Source organism: Strix aluco, chromosome 15 (genome assembly GCF_031877795.1).
Source record: "Strix aluco isolate bStrAlu1 chromosome 15, bStrAlu1.hap1, whole genome shotgun sequence".
NCBI lineage: Eukaryota > Metazoa > Chordata > Aves > Strigiformes > Strigidae > Strix > Strix aluco.
This window is the reverse complement of record NC_133945.1, coordinates 22,174,657-22,189,603: the sequence shown is the minus strand read 5'-3', so window position 1 is coordinate 22,189,603 and position 14,947 is coordinate 22,174,657. Positions and strand designations below refer to the sequence as shown.

Genomic DNA, 14,947 nt, shown 5'->3' with positions numbered 1-14,947 from the left:
TTTTTCCCCTTGTTCCTCTTCTTTTCTACACAGAAAGGGGTGAATTAAGGAATTTATCCCTCTGTACCTATACTTTAACTAATGTTGAACAACTGCACAGTCAGGATGACAGGAGAGAAGTCTGTAAATACTGATTTCACACGTAGGAAAGTGACTATACCAGTCACTGTGGTAGTGATAGTGATCACCTTTGTAAAGAATTTTTAGATTTTATGTTGAAAATCGTTATTAAAAACTGGCACAAAGCCTAAATGAGTTGAAAAGGAACAAACAGAAATAAAAAATACACTGGCTTGTGTAAAAGTTTCCAGAAGATCCAAAAGAGATCTCTTGATCCCATTGTAATTAGACTGATTCCTCTCTCGTAGCCTAGTCCTAAACATTAGGCACTGTAAACTGCAGAAAATCTTTGGCAGAATTACTAGATGGTTGTAAAAATGCTAAGAATCAAAACTTGAAAGGACCATTTGGATCATTAATACAAGATCAGTACAGTGTTATTATGTATAGGCATTTTCTAATGTTGACTAGGCTATCTAACAGACTCCACAATCTTGGAGCTCCAGGTAATACATAAAGGGAGTTACTGACCTAGAAGCCGGATCCATAGAACAGTGCTCAGCAGGAAGCTGCCTAAGCAGTCCAGAACAAAATTCCAGCCAAGAGATGACATTCACATAATACACAATGATGCTCACGACAAAGATACCTGAGAGTTAACATAGCTCTTTGTGAAGTTACTAGCATGAGTCTCAAAAGCAACTGTACTGGGTCTGGCTCAGCCAGAATTGGTTTTCCCCTGTAGCAGCCCTCATGGTGCTGTGTTTTATGTTGGGAGCTGGCAGGGTGTTGATAGCACACTGGTGTTGTGGCTACTGCTGAGTGGTGCTTACACAGCACCAAGGCTCTTTCCGACATCTTCCCCCCACAGTGGGACGGGGTGGGCAAGGTCTTGGGAGGGGACACAACCAGGACAGCTGACCCGAACTGACCAAAGGGATATTCCATACCATATGACGTCTGCTCAAGTATAAAGCTGGGAAAAAGGAGGAAGCAGGCGGCGTCACCCTTGCTCCTCCGAGGGAACCGCTACGTGTACTGGAGCCCTGCTTCCCGACAAGGCCCGACATCGCCTGTTAATGGGAAGTAGACAATAAATCTGTTTTCTTTTTTTTTTGCTTCTGCGTGTGGACCTTTGCTTCACTTTGCTCATATTAAAACTTTTGTTTTACCCACAGGGGTTGGTTTTTTTTCCTTTATTTTCTTTCCCCTCTTTGCCCTGTTGAGAAAAAAAAGGGGAAGGGGAGGGAAGTGATAGAGCGACTTGGTGGGTACCTGGCATTTAGCCAAGGTCAAACCACCACAGCAACACAACTTCATTAGTATGGCATTGTGCCCAAACAATCATCCTTATCTTTCAGCAGTACTGACAAACAGCTTGGTGTCCAACAGTCAGAGGGAGGAAGATCTTAAGGGATATGTCCTAGCTTTTCAAAGTTTTCCAGCAATAACCTTCTCCTGGAGACAGGTGCCTAAGCCAGTCCTTCTATACAATACAGTAAGGAAGGGAGAGATGGCCTCCTTTAATTTGATGACTCAAGGCTTAGAGTGGCCACAAGTGCTCTGTGAATGCCAGATTAAAAATCCCTCTTCCATACCGGGTTTTGATCCCCATTGCTGCACTGTGCCTTCCCTACCTTTGCCTTTTATATAGGGAAAGGCCTTTCATCTGCAACACTGCAGCCTGCCTATCTCGCCCTTTCATCCAACTGCTCTGGTAGTGCCTTCCAGAGTCTCTGGGGAAATATGTCTCCTTTCTTGTTCTCCTGCTCACCATCTTGTTAATGCTTGCCATCTGGGACCTGCCAACTCCCAGAGCATTGCTATGTCAGGTTCTCAGGGGAAGTGACTGCCACTGGTGTGAGAATCACACTTCCTTTCTCCTCTTCTCCTACTCCTGATTGTAGCTTTTGATTTACATTAGAGGGACCCAATAATATCTTTGGACACAGCTCAACAACCAATTAGTGCACAACACCATCCACTCACCAAAGTGTGCTCCAATTAACACTAAAAACATCAGAAGAAGGAAGAGCCCATAAGGAGTTTGGGACAGTCTGGATGAAAAACTATAGTTAATACAGTTAATATGGGAAAAGTATTCTGTGGGAGAGAACCAGCCGCTGCACTGGAGAGGATGCCCAAGAGAGGATGCTCATCTGCCCTGCTTGTCACTTCTTTTCCCACCCAGCCGCTGGAACGGTTTTCTCTTTCTCTTCTACCTCTCTTTTCTTATGTTTCTATATTTCTCTGGAAATAATTTTCACCATTATGTGCCATCAGCTATGCAACCCACTAATAAATCTTCACGCATGTGAACCTGTCTCAACATCCTTTGTGCAAAAATGCCATACACCTGTGAGAGCAATCCTTTCATCACTATGCTGCAGGATATTTTGGGAGAGATCCCTCTCACACTCACCAAGTGAAGGTGTTCCACCTTCTTTCAAAAAATTAAAAATTCTCTCAATCATAAAAAGAGAAGCTTTAAAATCCCATCATTAGCAGTGTCATTATCTTTAAACACAGAAACAAACTGTTTTTTTCAAGCTCTTGCAATTCCCCACATCACCCAGACGTTACTAATATTTTAAGTTATTTGCAGTGTCTGGCTCAATATGTTGCTATGCAAGTATGACAAGCAGGAACAAAACACAACGAGGCCGACATAGATCATGCTGCTCAAATAGTAGGTCAAATCTAAGCCTGCACCCTTCCTAAATTACTAACCTGTCATGTTCTCCTCATGTGAGGCCTTAACTCATTCTGCCACACTTGTCCTCCCCTACCACAACAAGGACTGACATGTCTCCCTAGTGTCTATTATCTAGATTTTCAAAGCTTAATTTCTGATACCTTCCGGCTCTCTCAGATTCCACCTCACACGTTGGAAAGTCAGTGGAGTGCAGGGAGACTACAGACAACATCTTAAGAGCACAACATATATGGGAAGCAAATGGAGAGACACCAATTTTCCTTGAATGGCAAGTCTCCCAGACAGGGAGAATTCCCATGTTTGAGCATCCAACAGAAAGCAATGGAAGCAACCAAAACATTTGCATGGGGAGGTCCACCCAGAAACTAACACAGACAACAGGGTAGAATATTGGGCTGGCAGATATCCCCTAATGTTAAGGTCCCACTTTCTCCCTACTACCACTGGAGTTGTTTCCATTCACTGCTGCCCATTCCTTATTTATTCCTCTCCAAATCTGTCTCCTTTGACACTTTGTTTATCTAATTTCTCTATTCTCTTAAAAAATTATTTTCATTTATTCTTTTTTTTTTAAAAAAAAAAATAATTTCAGGAGGACTTCAAACACCCTGCAGATTTTATATTCTCAGATGATGCTTCTTTCTTTTTTTTACCAGAACAAAACCAGACAGCTCAACCAACCTCCCTTGACTCTGATAGGGGTAGACTGCTATAATATACCTTCTTCCAGTCCATCATGCCTCAGTTTTCAATGTACCGTCCAAGCCTCAACGCTAAAAACTAGTTCTGTCTGATTGGTATGCTCATTCCCAACTCCCCTGTACCCTTCTCTTCCTCAGCTCTTGGGGACTATTACTTAGGGAGCAGACACAGAAGGCTTGGAGCTCCCTGTGAGATCAAGACAAAGGGCCACAGAAAGGGCTCCAGACCCCACTGTCTGACAAAGCTTCCTCAGTCCTTGCTAATGTAACTCTCATGCATTTCCCCTAATCCTTTATCCAAACCCATTTATCCCCTTTTCCATTATCACCTAGCCCCTTCTCTTGCTCCAGATCTTTTTCTATCCCTTTTTTTAAATGATTAATCAATCCACCACCTCCTACAAGAAAACTATGTATTTATTTTCTGTTGTACAATAAGGTCTTAATTTTCTGCACTATTCCGATTACATGCAGTGCTTTATTTTCAGTGCCATCCTGTATATCTACAAAGCAGAACTCTGTAAAAATATTTATGCATATATATGAAATTCTTCTACAGAAAAAAACCAAAATCTACAGAGTTGCCATAAGGTACACTAACTTAAACATACATGAGACACGTATTTTATGATTCATATTCTGTTAACAAACATAGCATACTGAAAACTGTTGTAGAAAAACATCCATAGACAGCAGAGGCATACTCTCTCTCTCAGAAGAATCAAGAGTCTCTTATGCTCAATAATACAATCACACTGGGACATAGGAAACAGCATATAACCATTTAAACGAGTTTGCAACACTTGTTCAGTATATCACAATTTAAAAATTATACTGAATTAGCACACCTAGCATACAGAAATTAGACCGTGGTTTTTATTCTTACACAAGTAACTTGTTACAGCCAACTAGCCTCTACTTATTTGAGAAGCAATGTTTACCTTGACAAAAACGTGATATCACTCCATAGTATATCTTAAAATATTAACCATAAGCTGATATTATTTGCATAGAGTAAAAACTAAAACTCTGCTCATTCTAATTCTGAAATTTAAAAATAATTTAAAATTTATTTTCTGCTCTAACACAGAGATCATCAAACAAACCTTTAAGGAGAACAACCTATACACTTGTGAGACTGCAGAAAAAGATCCATCCCTATATTCTGCACAGATTTCTTTCCTAGAAAACTTAAAAGAGCGAGTGCCTAACTTACCGTGCCGAAGTGCTGACTCACTGTCTGCAGTCTCCTGGTCGCTGCTACACATTGATTTAAACACAGAAAGCTTCAAGTACACCAGCTAATCACAGCAACTCCCTGATCATGTGACTTACACAACAGAATGTGAAATACATCATCTTTCAAATCACAACATTCCCTGACACAGACTCCTGAATAAACCACATTTAGTGTAAAAATGCCACAAATTTCAATAAGTTTGTGGATAACACTAAATTAAGGGGAGCTGCTGATACACTTGATGGCAGGACTGCTGTTTAGAGGGATCTCAAAAGGCTGCAGAACTGGACTGACAGAAACCTCATCAAGTTCAACAAAAGGCAAAAACACTAATGCTGCACAAGGGACAGAACAATCCCTTGCAGCGGTACATGCTGGGGGCCAAATGATCAGAAAGCAGCACTGCAGAAAAAGATCTAGGAATTCTGATGAGTGACTTGTTCAGCATGTTCTGTGGCAATAAAACCTAAAAGAATATTGGTCTACATTAGTAAAAGTGTAGCCAACAGGTTGGGAGAAGTGATTATTCCTCTCTGTCCAGCACCTGTGAGATCACAGCAGGAGTACCATGACCAGTTTTGAAGTTCCCAATGTCTAATTATGATTGAAATATTTATCTCCTTTCACCATTTTCCACATAAACAGCCTAGCTGGTTGGAAGCATGGGAAAGGCTCTGGCCTAACGACAGAAATTTTGGAAGCATTTCCCAGAATCTGTCTTGTGCACCCAGAAAACAAGGGCTCTTCCTCTTTGTGTCCTTTCAGATCTGGCCCACATAGTGTGAACAAAAGATTTTGTCCCTGAACATGCAAACAACCAGACTGAGGAATATGTAGTCAGCCAAAAAAAAAATCTCCCATTTCCATGGGAACATGGTAAGATCTGTAATTGCACCTGCTACGGTAACATTAAAAAAAAAAAAAAAAAAGAGTCAAATTTCATCATCCCATCAACAGAAGTTGAGGATACAGTACTTCTAGCAATATAGTGAGTTGCATTTTGAAGGTTTTACATGTTTTTTTAAATCACTGGCCAATACCAATGCCAAAATTCTAGTTTACATGTCCAGTTTACAAGCTCTTTGAACATATGCTGAGACAAGAACTTGAATAATGCAACAAAACATACACAATCAGCGATTAAATGTTAAGACTCACCTATTACCGATTCAACTGTGTTACTGCCAGAATAGAATGGGAGAGCTTTGGCACTGATAGCAGAGACAGTTGTAGGAGATGAACTATCTGATCCAACACTGGAGGCCAGACTGGAAGTTATACTTGAAGCAAGTGGGTTAACTGCTGAAAAAACACTGAGACGGCTCTGTTCAAAAAAAACAAACAACATATGTATACACACACAACACACTTACACAGATGTATGTATGTATGAAATAAACAGAATGTATTTTTAAAAGTAGTTATTTTATTTCAAACAGAAACAAATCCAGAAGAACCCTCTGAATAAATAGATTAGGACAATTTTCTTTATCATTTACCATCAAGTGCATTTCTCCTACGTGGCTGGACATCACTACCATACTGAGGTAATTCTGCTTTCAGAAAAAAGGTATTTAAATACTTGCAAATAAGCTCTACAAACATAATTAGTTAGCAGAAGTCTGATGCTCCTTTTCAAAAGGAAAATACCTACTGAGGAACTGTACCATTTCATTATGCATTCGTACACAAATTATATTATTTTTTCTGATCTGCAAATTTGCTCATTTAATCTAGATGTAATTGGTGCATAAACTGGTCTTCGGTTTAGACAGATGAAAAACATGGCTACACTGGACACATGTATGATGTTATATAATGACCCGTACCTGTGCTATTTCTTTCTAGCTGAACACTTCTTTTCATACAAATCATGCATTTAAATTATAAAATGAAAGAAATGCAAACAATATGTAACCATGTAACATTCTAAATGGGAAAATAACTTCACAAAGTCTACAGGGACTTGGTGCAGAGTTTCCTGTATATTAATTCCTTTTATTGTTTACTGTTTATTTGTTCCCTCCAATATTTTAGTAAATAAAACCAACATTTAACTGTGACTGAATCAATCCATGCATCCTTTCATTGCCTTGTGTGTGATAAGCAGTGATTGTGCAGTATTTATTCTCCTGATTTCTACCAATACCACAGAAAATTTCTATTTCCAAGTTAAATATAGTGCAAGATTGAGGCCAATAATGACCATGAGAATGAGTAATTTTTTTCCTTAAAAATGGGCACAAACTGAAATACAGAAAGTTTTGCTTAGACACAAAGTATTTTTTACTGTGATGATGGCCAAACACTGGAATATGTCACCCAAAGAGGCTGTGGAATCTTCATTTTTGGAGGTATTCAAATGTTGTGGTTTGAGCCCAGAGGGCAAATGAGCACCACGCAGCTTTTCACTCACCCCATTCCCACCATCACTGGGAAGGAGAAAACGAAGCAAGAGGCTTGGGAGTTGACATAAGGACAGAGAGGGATGATCTACCCATTATAGTCATGGGCAAAAGACAGACTCAGACTCATTAGAGGAAGAAAAGTAACATCACTTTCATTCAAACACTAACAAAACCAACACTTAACACACAGAATGGGACAGTGAGAAGTGTTACCACATCTTGAAAACACCTCCTCCACCCCTCCCTTCTTCCCAGGCTCAGTTTTGTTCCCCAAATCTCCACCTCCTCCCTCCAGCAGCAGAGGAGGCAGGGAATGGGGGTTTTTTGGTCAGTCTGCTGCTCTTTCCTCCTGGAGGGGAGAGCACTCTTCTGCATTCTTCCCCTACTCCACATGGCTCCCCTCTCACAGGAGACAGTCCTCCACAAACTCTCTTGTCATGAGTTCATCCCACAGGCTGCAGCTGGGTTCCCGTGCTGCTCCAGCGTGGGTCACCCCTGCGTGTTGCATCCTCCCAGCGCCGAACTGTAACAGTGGGGGCTCCTCCCCTCAGGGTCCTGGACTCCTTTAACTGCAGCTGCCTGCTCCAGTGTGGAGTTCTCCACAGGCTGCAGGTTGGCCTCTGCTCCACTGGTGACCTCCATGGGTGGCAGGGGGGTGGCCCTGCCGTCTCACCACGGAATATGGGGGGGAGTGTCTCTGCTCCGGTGCACCTCCCCCACTTTGTCCTCCTTCCTTCCACTGACATTGGTGTTTGCACAGGTGTCCTTCTTGTAACTCCTCCTTACCAGTCCCAACCCCCTACCAGGTTCCCCTTCCTAAATACGTTATCGCAGAGGCACAGCCACGGTCGCTAATTGGCTCGGCCTTGGCCAGAGGTGGGTCCGACTTGGAACCGGTGGAGCTTCAAGAAGCTTCTCACAGGGGGCCACTACTGTAGTCTCTCCCCTGCTACCAAAATCCCCACCACACACACAGACCCAGCACATCAAAATGCTACTAGACAAGGCACTGAGAAACCTGCTCTAGCTGACCCCACATTGACAAGGGGACAGACCTCCAGAGAATCATTGAACAATTTGGGTTGGAAAGGACCTTTAAAGATCATCTAGTCCAAGCCCTCTGCTGTGGACAGGGGCACCTTTCACTAGACAAAATGCTTGAAACGAGGCTCGAAGCCCCACCCAACCCGACCTTGAACCCTTCCAGGGATGAGGCATCCACAGCTTCTCTGGGTAACCTGTTCCAGTGTCACACCATCCTCACAGAAAAGAATTTCATCATTGTATCCAATCCAAATCTACCCTTTCTCAGTTTAAAATCATTGCCCCTTTTCCTGTCACTATGGACCCTGGTAAAAAAAATCTTTCTCCGTCTTTCTTACAAGCCCCTCTTAAGTGTTGGCAGGCCTCAATAACATCTCCCTGGAGTCTTCTCTTCTCCAGGCCGAATAACTCCAACTCTCTGCCTTTCTTCATAGCAGAGGTGTTCCAGCCCTCAGATCATTTTCATGTCCCTCCTCCAGACCCACTCTAAGAGGTCCATATCTTTATTGTACAGGAACCCCAGAGCTGGAGGCAGAACTCCAGGTGGGGTCTCACGAGAGAGGACTAGAGGGGGAGAATCACTTCTCTTGACCCACTGGCCACGCTTCTTTTGATGCAGCCCTAGATAACTGGCTTTCTGGGCTGCAAGTGTACATTGCTGGGTCATTTTTCACCAATCAGTACCCCCAAGACCTTCTCTGCAGTGCTGCTCTCAATCCATTCATCACCCAGTCTGTACTGATACTGGGGACTGTCCTGACCCTGGTGCAGGACCTTGTGCTGAAGCTTGTTTAACTTCAACAGAGGTCCCCTCCAAGCTCAACTATTCTATTATTCTATGATATGCTTTTCCAAACTTTGCTCCAATATTGTAATTTACACCCAATTCACAAAACATTCTCTAATATCCCAATGCAACATGTTAAATGGAACATTTCTTTGCTGTTTTCTCTTTTCATAAATGTTTGAGCCAAAAAAAAAAAAAAGTAATCTCTGAACCAGTAATATTTACATAATAAACCATAAAAACCAGCTGTATAATTAAAAAAGTAAAATGAAAACATGACAAGGCGTAGGAATCCTAGGTTATAAGACTGATCATGAACCCTGTCATTGGAGAAAGATGATATCAAAGTCAACACAAGTAGGAGAGGCAATACAGGCTTTTTGTATTACTGAAAAATTACCAGACTCAAAATATATCCCCTTTTGGCCTGCCCCATCTTAAGCTGAGGCCTCTTGCTGAGAGAGAAGTGAAGAAATTTCACAAAGTTGATGGATTTCTTCAGTTAGTTCTCTTTCTCCCCAGCATAAACACCTACATCTACTAGACTAGTCTCTTCTTCCTTCCTAAAGTCTTTACAAACAGCAAGCTCCTTGTCCTACCCAATACCTACAGACAGATACACTTGTGCAGCTGAAAGATTTCTTTCCTTCTTCTGTTTTGACAGACTAAAACTGACCCTATCTGTGACTTCAACACTCCCATTCTGGGGGATATCTAAACAGAATGGAGAGACAAAATAAACAGAAACGAGACAGGATAGAAAGGTTATTAAAAAAAGATGTCAACAGCTTTATAATTACATAGCAGAATTTCATACACTCTGCTCTAACTAAATGGAGATTAACTAACACTTTTTTTTGAAAAGAAGAGAATTAAAACAACTAAGTTTTCTTGGGTTCACCGGATAATAGGAAATTCAGGTTTGAAGGAACTTTGGGAGGTCACCTAGTCCAACCTCCTGATCAGAGCTAGGTCAGCTAATGAAGTCAGATCAGGTTATTCAGTGTCTGGCCAGCCTGGTCTTGAAAAACTCCAAGGATGGAGACTGCACAATCACACTCAACAACCACTGCTTCACTCTCCCCATGGTGAAAAAATTTTTCCTTATACCCATTGTCATCTTCTTGTTTCAATTTACGCCTGTGTTCTCTTGTCCACCCACTGTGCACCACTGTGAGCAGCCTGGCTCCATTTTCTTGATGACCACCTCATAGGTATTGGAAGGCTGCTACTAGGTCCTGCTGAAGCCTTCTTTTCTCCAGGATACACAAGCTCTGCTTCCTCGGCCTCTCCTTGCAGGACAGGTGCTCCAGTCCCCTGACCATCTTGGCAGCCATGTGCTAAGCTTGACCTAGTTCAGTACTGTAAGCCCAAAACCGGATGCAGTATTCTAGATGTGGCCTAACAAGTGCTAAGCAGAAAGGTAACCCTGTCCATTCATCTACTTCATGCTCCTGGTAATACAACCTGTGATGATGTTGGGCCTCCTTTGCTGCCAGAGCACACTGTTGGCTCACATTCAGCTAGCTGTCTACAAAGACCCTCAGGTCCTTTCCCGCAGAGCTGCTTTCCAGACAGTTCATTCTTGCTCTCAGCCTGTACTGTTGCAAGAGGTTCTTGCTTCTCAGGTGCAGGACTTTGCACTTGTCCTTAATGAATTTCACAAAGATCTTGTTGGCCTATTCCTCTAGCCTGTCTATGTCTGTCTGAATGTCCCTACTGACTGGTCCCACCAATTTCATGTCATCTGCAAACTTGATTCCTCCATCAGGTTGTTGATAAAGATGTTAAACTAGGTATGTCCTATTTACTCTGTTACAAACATTAATAGCGGTAGAAAGTCTACCTTTTAGGGCAAATCACAAAAAATTTAAAAGTTTCCATGGCTGCCACTCTCACTAATTTATAGACATGTAGGGGAAAAAACCCAATGTATAGTTTTAAACTGGTTCATGTGCTATCACTCTACTACACAGAGCTCATAGAATCCACGTCTATCTTGTTTTCTTTCCTTATTCACTCCTCCTTTTAAATGTAAGATACATTTTAATTCTCCACTTTAGATTATACACTCCTGTATGGCTGCATGAATGGCAAATGGTAAAACTTCTGTTCTCATTTATCCTGACATTGTCATTAACAAAGCATCAGGTTTTTTGTTCTAGCAGTGCAAAGACGGCAGAGTTTTAAGTTCTTTGCATATATAGAATGATCTCTATCACCTGATTAGCTTCAGGACAGGTCAAAGCTATGCCCTCTTCTCTGTCACTATTTTTCTAGTTTGGAGCATGTGACACTTGAACAACTGTACTGTCCTCTTCCTTCTGGCCTTCCTTAAATTTTATCAATTCACTCCCAAATTAACTTAATCCAAAATTTCACTGTGAAAACTGTGCCATGGAGTTGCTGTAATCAAATGCATCCTCAAATTGCCTCATATTCTTCTCACCCCTGGTACTCCCTGCAGCACACATCTATCGTACATTTTCACTGAACCTAGAGCCAGCTGTCCAGGACCATGTCCAGATGGCTTCTGCATAACTTCAAGGAGGGAGACTCCAGAACCTCTCTGGGCAATCTGTTCTTCCAATGCTCCGTCTCACACATACAGTAAAAAAGTATTTCCATAAGTTTAGCTGGAACCTCCTGTGTTTCAGTTTGTGCCCGTTGCTTCTTGTCCTGTCATTGGGCACAAATTTTCCTTAGACTATGTTGTAAAGTGCCACATAACTTTGATACTGCGTTAATAAATTATCAAAAAGGGCAAAATATTTACAGCATTTAGTTTTTTGCAATACCTGCTTGTTGTCTTGTTCATTTATTTTCTGCTGACTCTCAGCTGGGAAGCTTCGATGCTTTGCCTGAAAGAAGAAAAATCTCTGTAATATATAAACTTAATAAGTCATTGCTGTAAATATATTATTAGTTTATGAAGACTCAGTGGCATCTCTGTAATGGCATCTTCAACAGGCTGATTTAATTTCCTTCACTGCAGTCCCATATGGAGAACTAAATTTTAATGATCACAGAGTAAATCTACATGGAGAAGGAACAGCAGTTGCAATTGTTCCACTTATATGCATAATTGAGCACATGCAAGTTATTTCTTGTCCAAAAATTAAGTAGCCATGTTAGTATTATGTTGTGACAGAAATAACACGTCCCAAATGCCCACCAGCTGGGCAATACTTCTCCAAGAGGCTGGTGGGATAGAAGCCTGAGGTAGCCAAAAGTCTGAGTGGAACTGCCTAGATTTTCCCTTAAAATGATCATGCTACAATAACAACAACAACAAAAAAATTCAAATATAAGGGAAGATTTTCTTTGAACACCATTTTATAATAAGGTAACTTTTGAAACAAGTGAGACATACTTAAATAAAAGGGAGTTCTAAGCAATTTCTCTTTGTCCACTGTGTCCCTGCAGAGCAGGATCAAAGGATCTCTGTTCTTTTCAGGTCAGTAATTTGCAGTGATCTCCTGAATTACAGTAAACTCTGGAAGGTGCTCTCTGTCTCCTTAGGAGGAAAACAGTTCTTTATGCTGCCTTTGAGTAGTCTTGTTGTGCCTGTTCCTTGTTTTCTCCAGGAGATTCCTAATCTGTCTTGCAATGAAAGCTCCCTAGCAGTAACAACTCTCCACCTCTTTATGTGCCTCCCACCAGTCTAGATGCTTTTTTAACAATTGCAAAGTCCATCACTGCTTTCTCTCTAGACAGGTTCAATGTGGCCACTAAAAGGCAAGCACAGGATGTTTTTGCTGCTGAGACACATCCTTTGTAGCAGTACATTACTCACAAACCAGCAAAATAGATCTTCACCAATGGTTACATCATTTCTCAATTATTGTTGCCTCATGTCCAGAAAGCAGCCATTTGATACTGTAACTGCCTTGCTTCCATAACATTTGGTCAATGATCACTTGATCCCTATACTGGGAAATAGAAATCTTTCCTATCACAACCACCAGCTCTGACCTATAGTCTGTCTGAACATCTACATGTAAGAAAGCAATCCTGCCAGGAGAACTTCAGAGTAATGACGTTGTGATCACCTACAAGAAGTTATCATTTACAAAACCCACTTTCCTTCCTTTAACTCTTTTTCTTTTACTTCTGCACTTCTCTGTGCATGTCAGGTTATAGAACTCAATTCTGGTAAGTCACAGGTTTGCAAGAAGGCTGATCAGCTTGGCTGCAGCTTATTTAAATGTGCCATTGGAACTCCTTTTTTTAAACAGTACCTTTCTGACAATTTAGAAGTGTAACCAGTATTATAATAGAGCAAGAAAAATTTAGCTTTAACAAGAAAATCCTGGGCTTTCAGCTTTTTTTTTGCAGGCCAACAGAGCTGTTTCATGTCCCTGAAGAATATCAGTCTTCCCTTCTCCCAACTGTCTCTAGCACTGTCTGTTTTCTCTCCACCCCCTGACTAAAGGATTATAACTCTTCACCAACTTCAATTTCAACCACTCTCCTCTTATTGTTAATGCTACAGATATCTCTCCTTCTCTTCAAAAGTCTTGTTATATTTTATCATCTATGTCAGTCTCAGCAATGAACTTGTCCAGGGAGAGAGGCAGCTGCAGGTGGGAGAAGAAACAGACTGAAATTAATCAAAGATTGGAACTCATAAATAGTATCAACACCCAGAAATGAATGCATCTTTTCACTATTAATTTTCAACAACCATTAAAACTGAATCCTACCCAAGTCTAGTTATGATTTTTTTTCCAGTTATCTTGCTCTGTTCTTGGCAACATGGGCTCAAAATCACATTTCTGCAAAGTTAGATTTATTGCATGTCAGCTGAGCTGCAGTGACTGTTTGCATGAGTGTTCTTGGCCTGTGGCAACTGTAATTTGATGCAGTTTAGCTCACTAAAGAAGAGGGTTTCAAACTCTGTGTCCTAAATTATCAAAAATTTGTGCCAATACACAAGGCAGACATTTTCTGCTGAATCTAATTTAACTTAAGATTGCATTTGTACTTCTAGTCCCATATTCTTCACGTACCTGATCTTCTCGTTCAAAACCTGGTGCTTTTGGATAGCTAGATGTTGGTGAAGAAACACCTGATGTGCTAGACTCAGAACACAAAACTCCATTTGCTAATGATCTCTGTCTACAAAGAGGTCCAAGGGGTGATAAAGAACTACTGCTACCAGAACTTGATGTTACAGTTGGACTTGAAGAACAGGAAATCTGTAGAAGACAGAAAACAGTGTCTAATACACTCTATGATATTTTTTTATGTTCACAGCTACAGTCTCCCTCTGTAACACAATCAGTTGAAATTCTAAATTAATTTCAGTCTTATGTAAATACAACACTAACTTTGGTTTATTTATATATATATTTTGGTATTAGCTTAAATAAGTAGCAGATGACAAAAGTAACATGGAGCTATTGTAAAAATACAGACTTCAAGAGGAGATGCATTTGTACACAACAGAATATAGCCTTGTTTGGTCCCTACACACAAAATGAATCACAGGCAGAGATTACTTAATGGATATTAATTTAAAATAAAAGAATACTTGCTTTCTGACAACCTTGATTTCCATTTGTTCGTATATTTCTTAATTTACAGTTTAATGCAAGCATTATATAACATTTCACTCTTTTAAAAGAATTCATCTGTATCAAGCCAAGCAGTTAATAAAGAAAAAGACATGTAGAATCTTGGCAAAAAGCATCTCAATGCTTGTTCGTAAATCTCAAAAGGCTGTTTTCTGAGATTCTTAAATATTAAAATGTTTATTAATTAATAAATTAACATTTTGGTATTTTAAAACATTACTGAATTTATCATTTTTAGTTCTGCTGTACATTTTCCAGAGAGTTTTAAACTTCTAAAGTAAAAGGCTTAAGCTGAAGGTACAATCTGTAAGTAGGTCTGGACAATTTTTTTGCTAAAAGCACAATTCTGATCAACCTGAAATTTATGAACTCAGGTGCCAGCATCCTATAGTAATGGTGGAATTGTGGGGAT

General features: G+C 40.6%; 1 protein-coding gene across 14 annotated transcripts in view; it reads right to left on the bottom strand.

Moving 5' to 3' along the window:
* Positions 1–14,947, bottom strand: part of UNKL (unk like zinc finger) — a 59,056-nt gene that overhangs the window by 12,866 nt on the left and 31,243 nt on the right. For 11 of the 14 annotated variants that reach the window (XM_074840830.1, XM_074840825.1, XM_074840827.1 and 8 more), the window contains 3 exons: positions 13,969–14,157; positions 11,755–11,817; positions 5,876–6,041 (listed from right to left, as the gene is read on the bottom strand). In XM_074840830.1, the coding sequence (XP_074696931.1) occupies positions 5,876–6,041; positions 11,755–11,817; positions 13,969–14,157 (418 nt within the window). The remainder of the gene's footprint in view (positions 1–5,875; positions 6,042–11,754; positions 11,818–13,968; positions 14,158–14,947) is intronic. The other 3 variants (XM_074840828.1, XM_074840832.1, XM_074840840.1) reach the window with 1 other exon arrangement.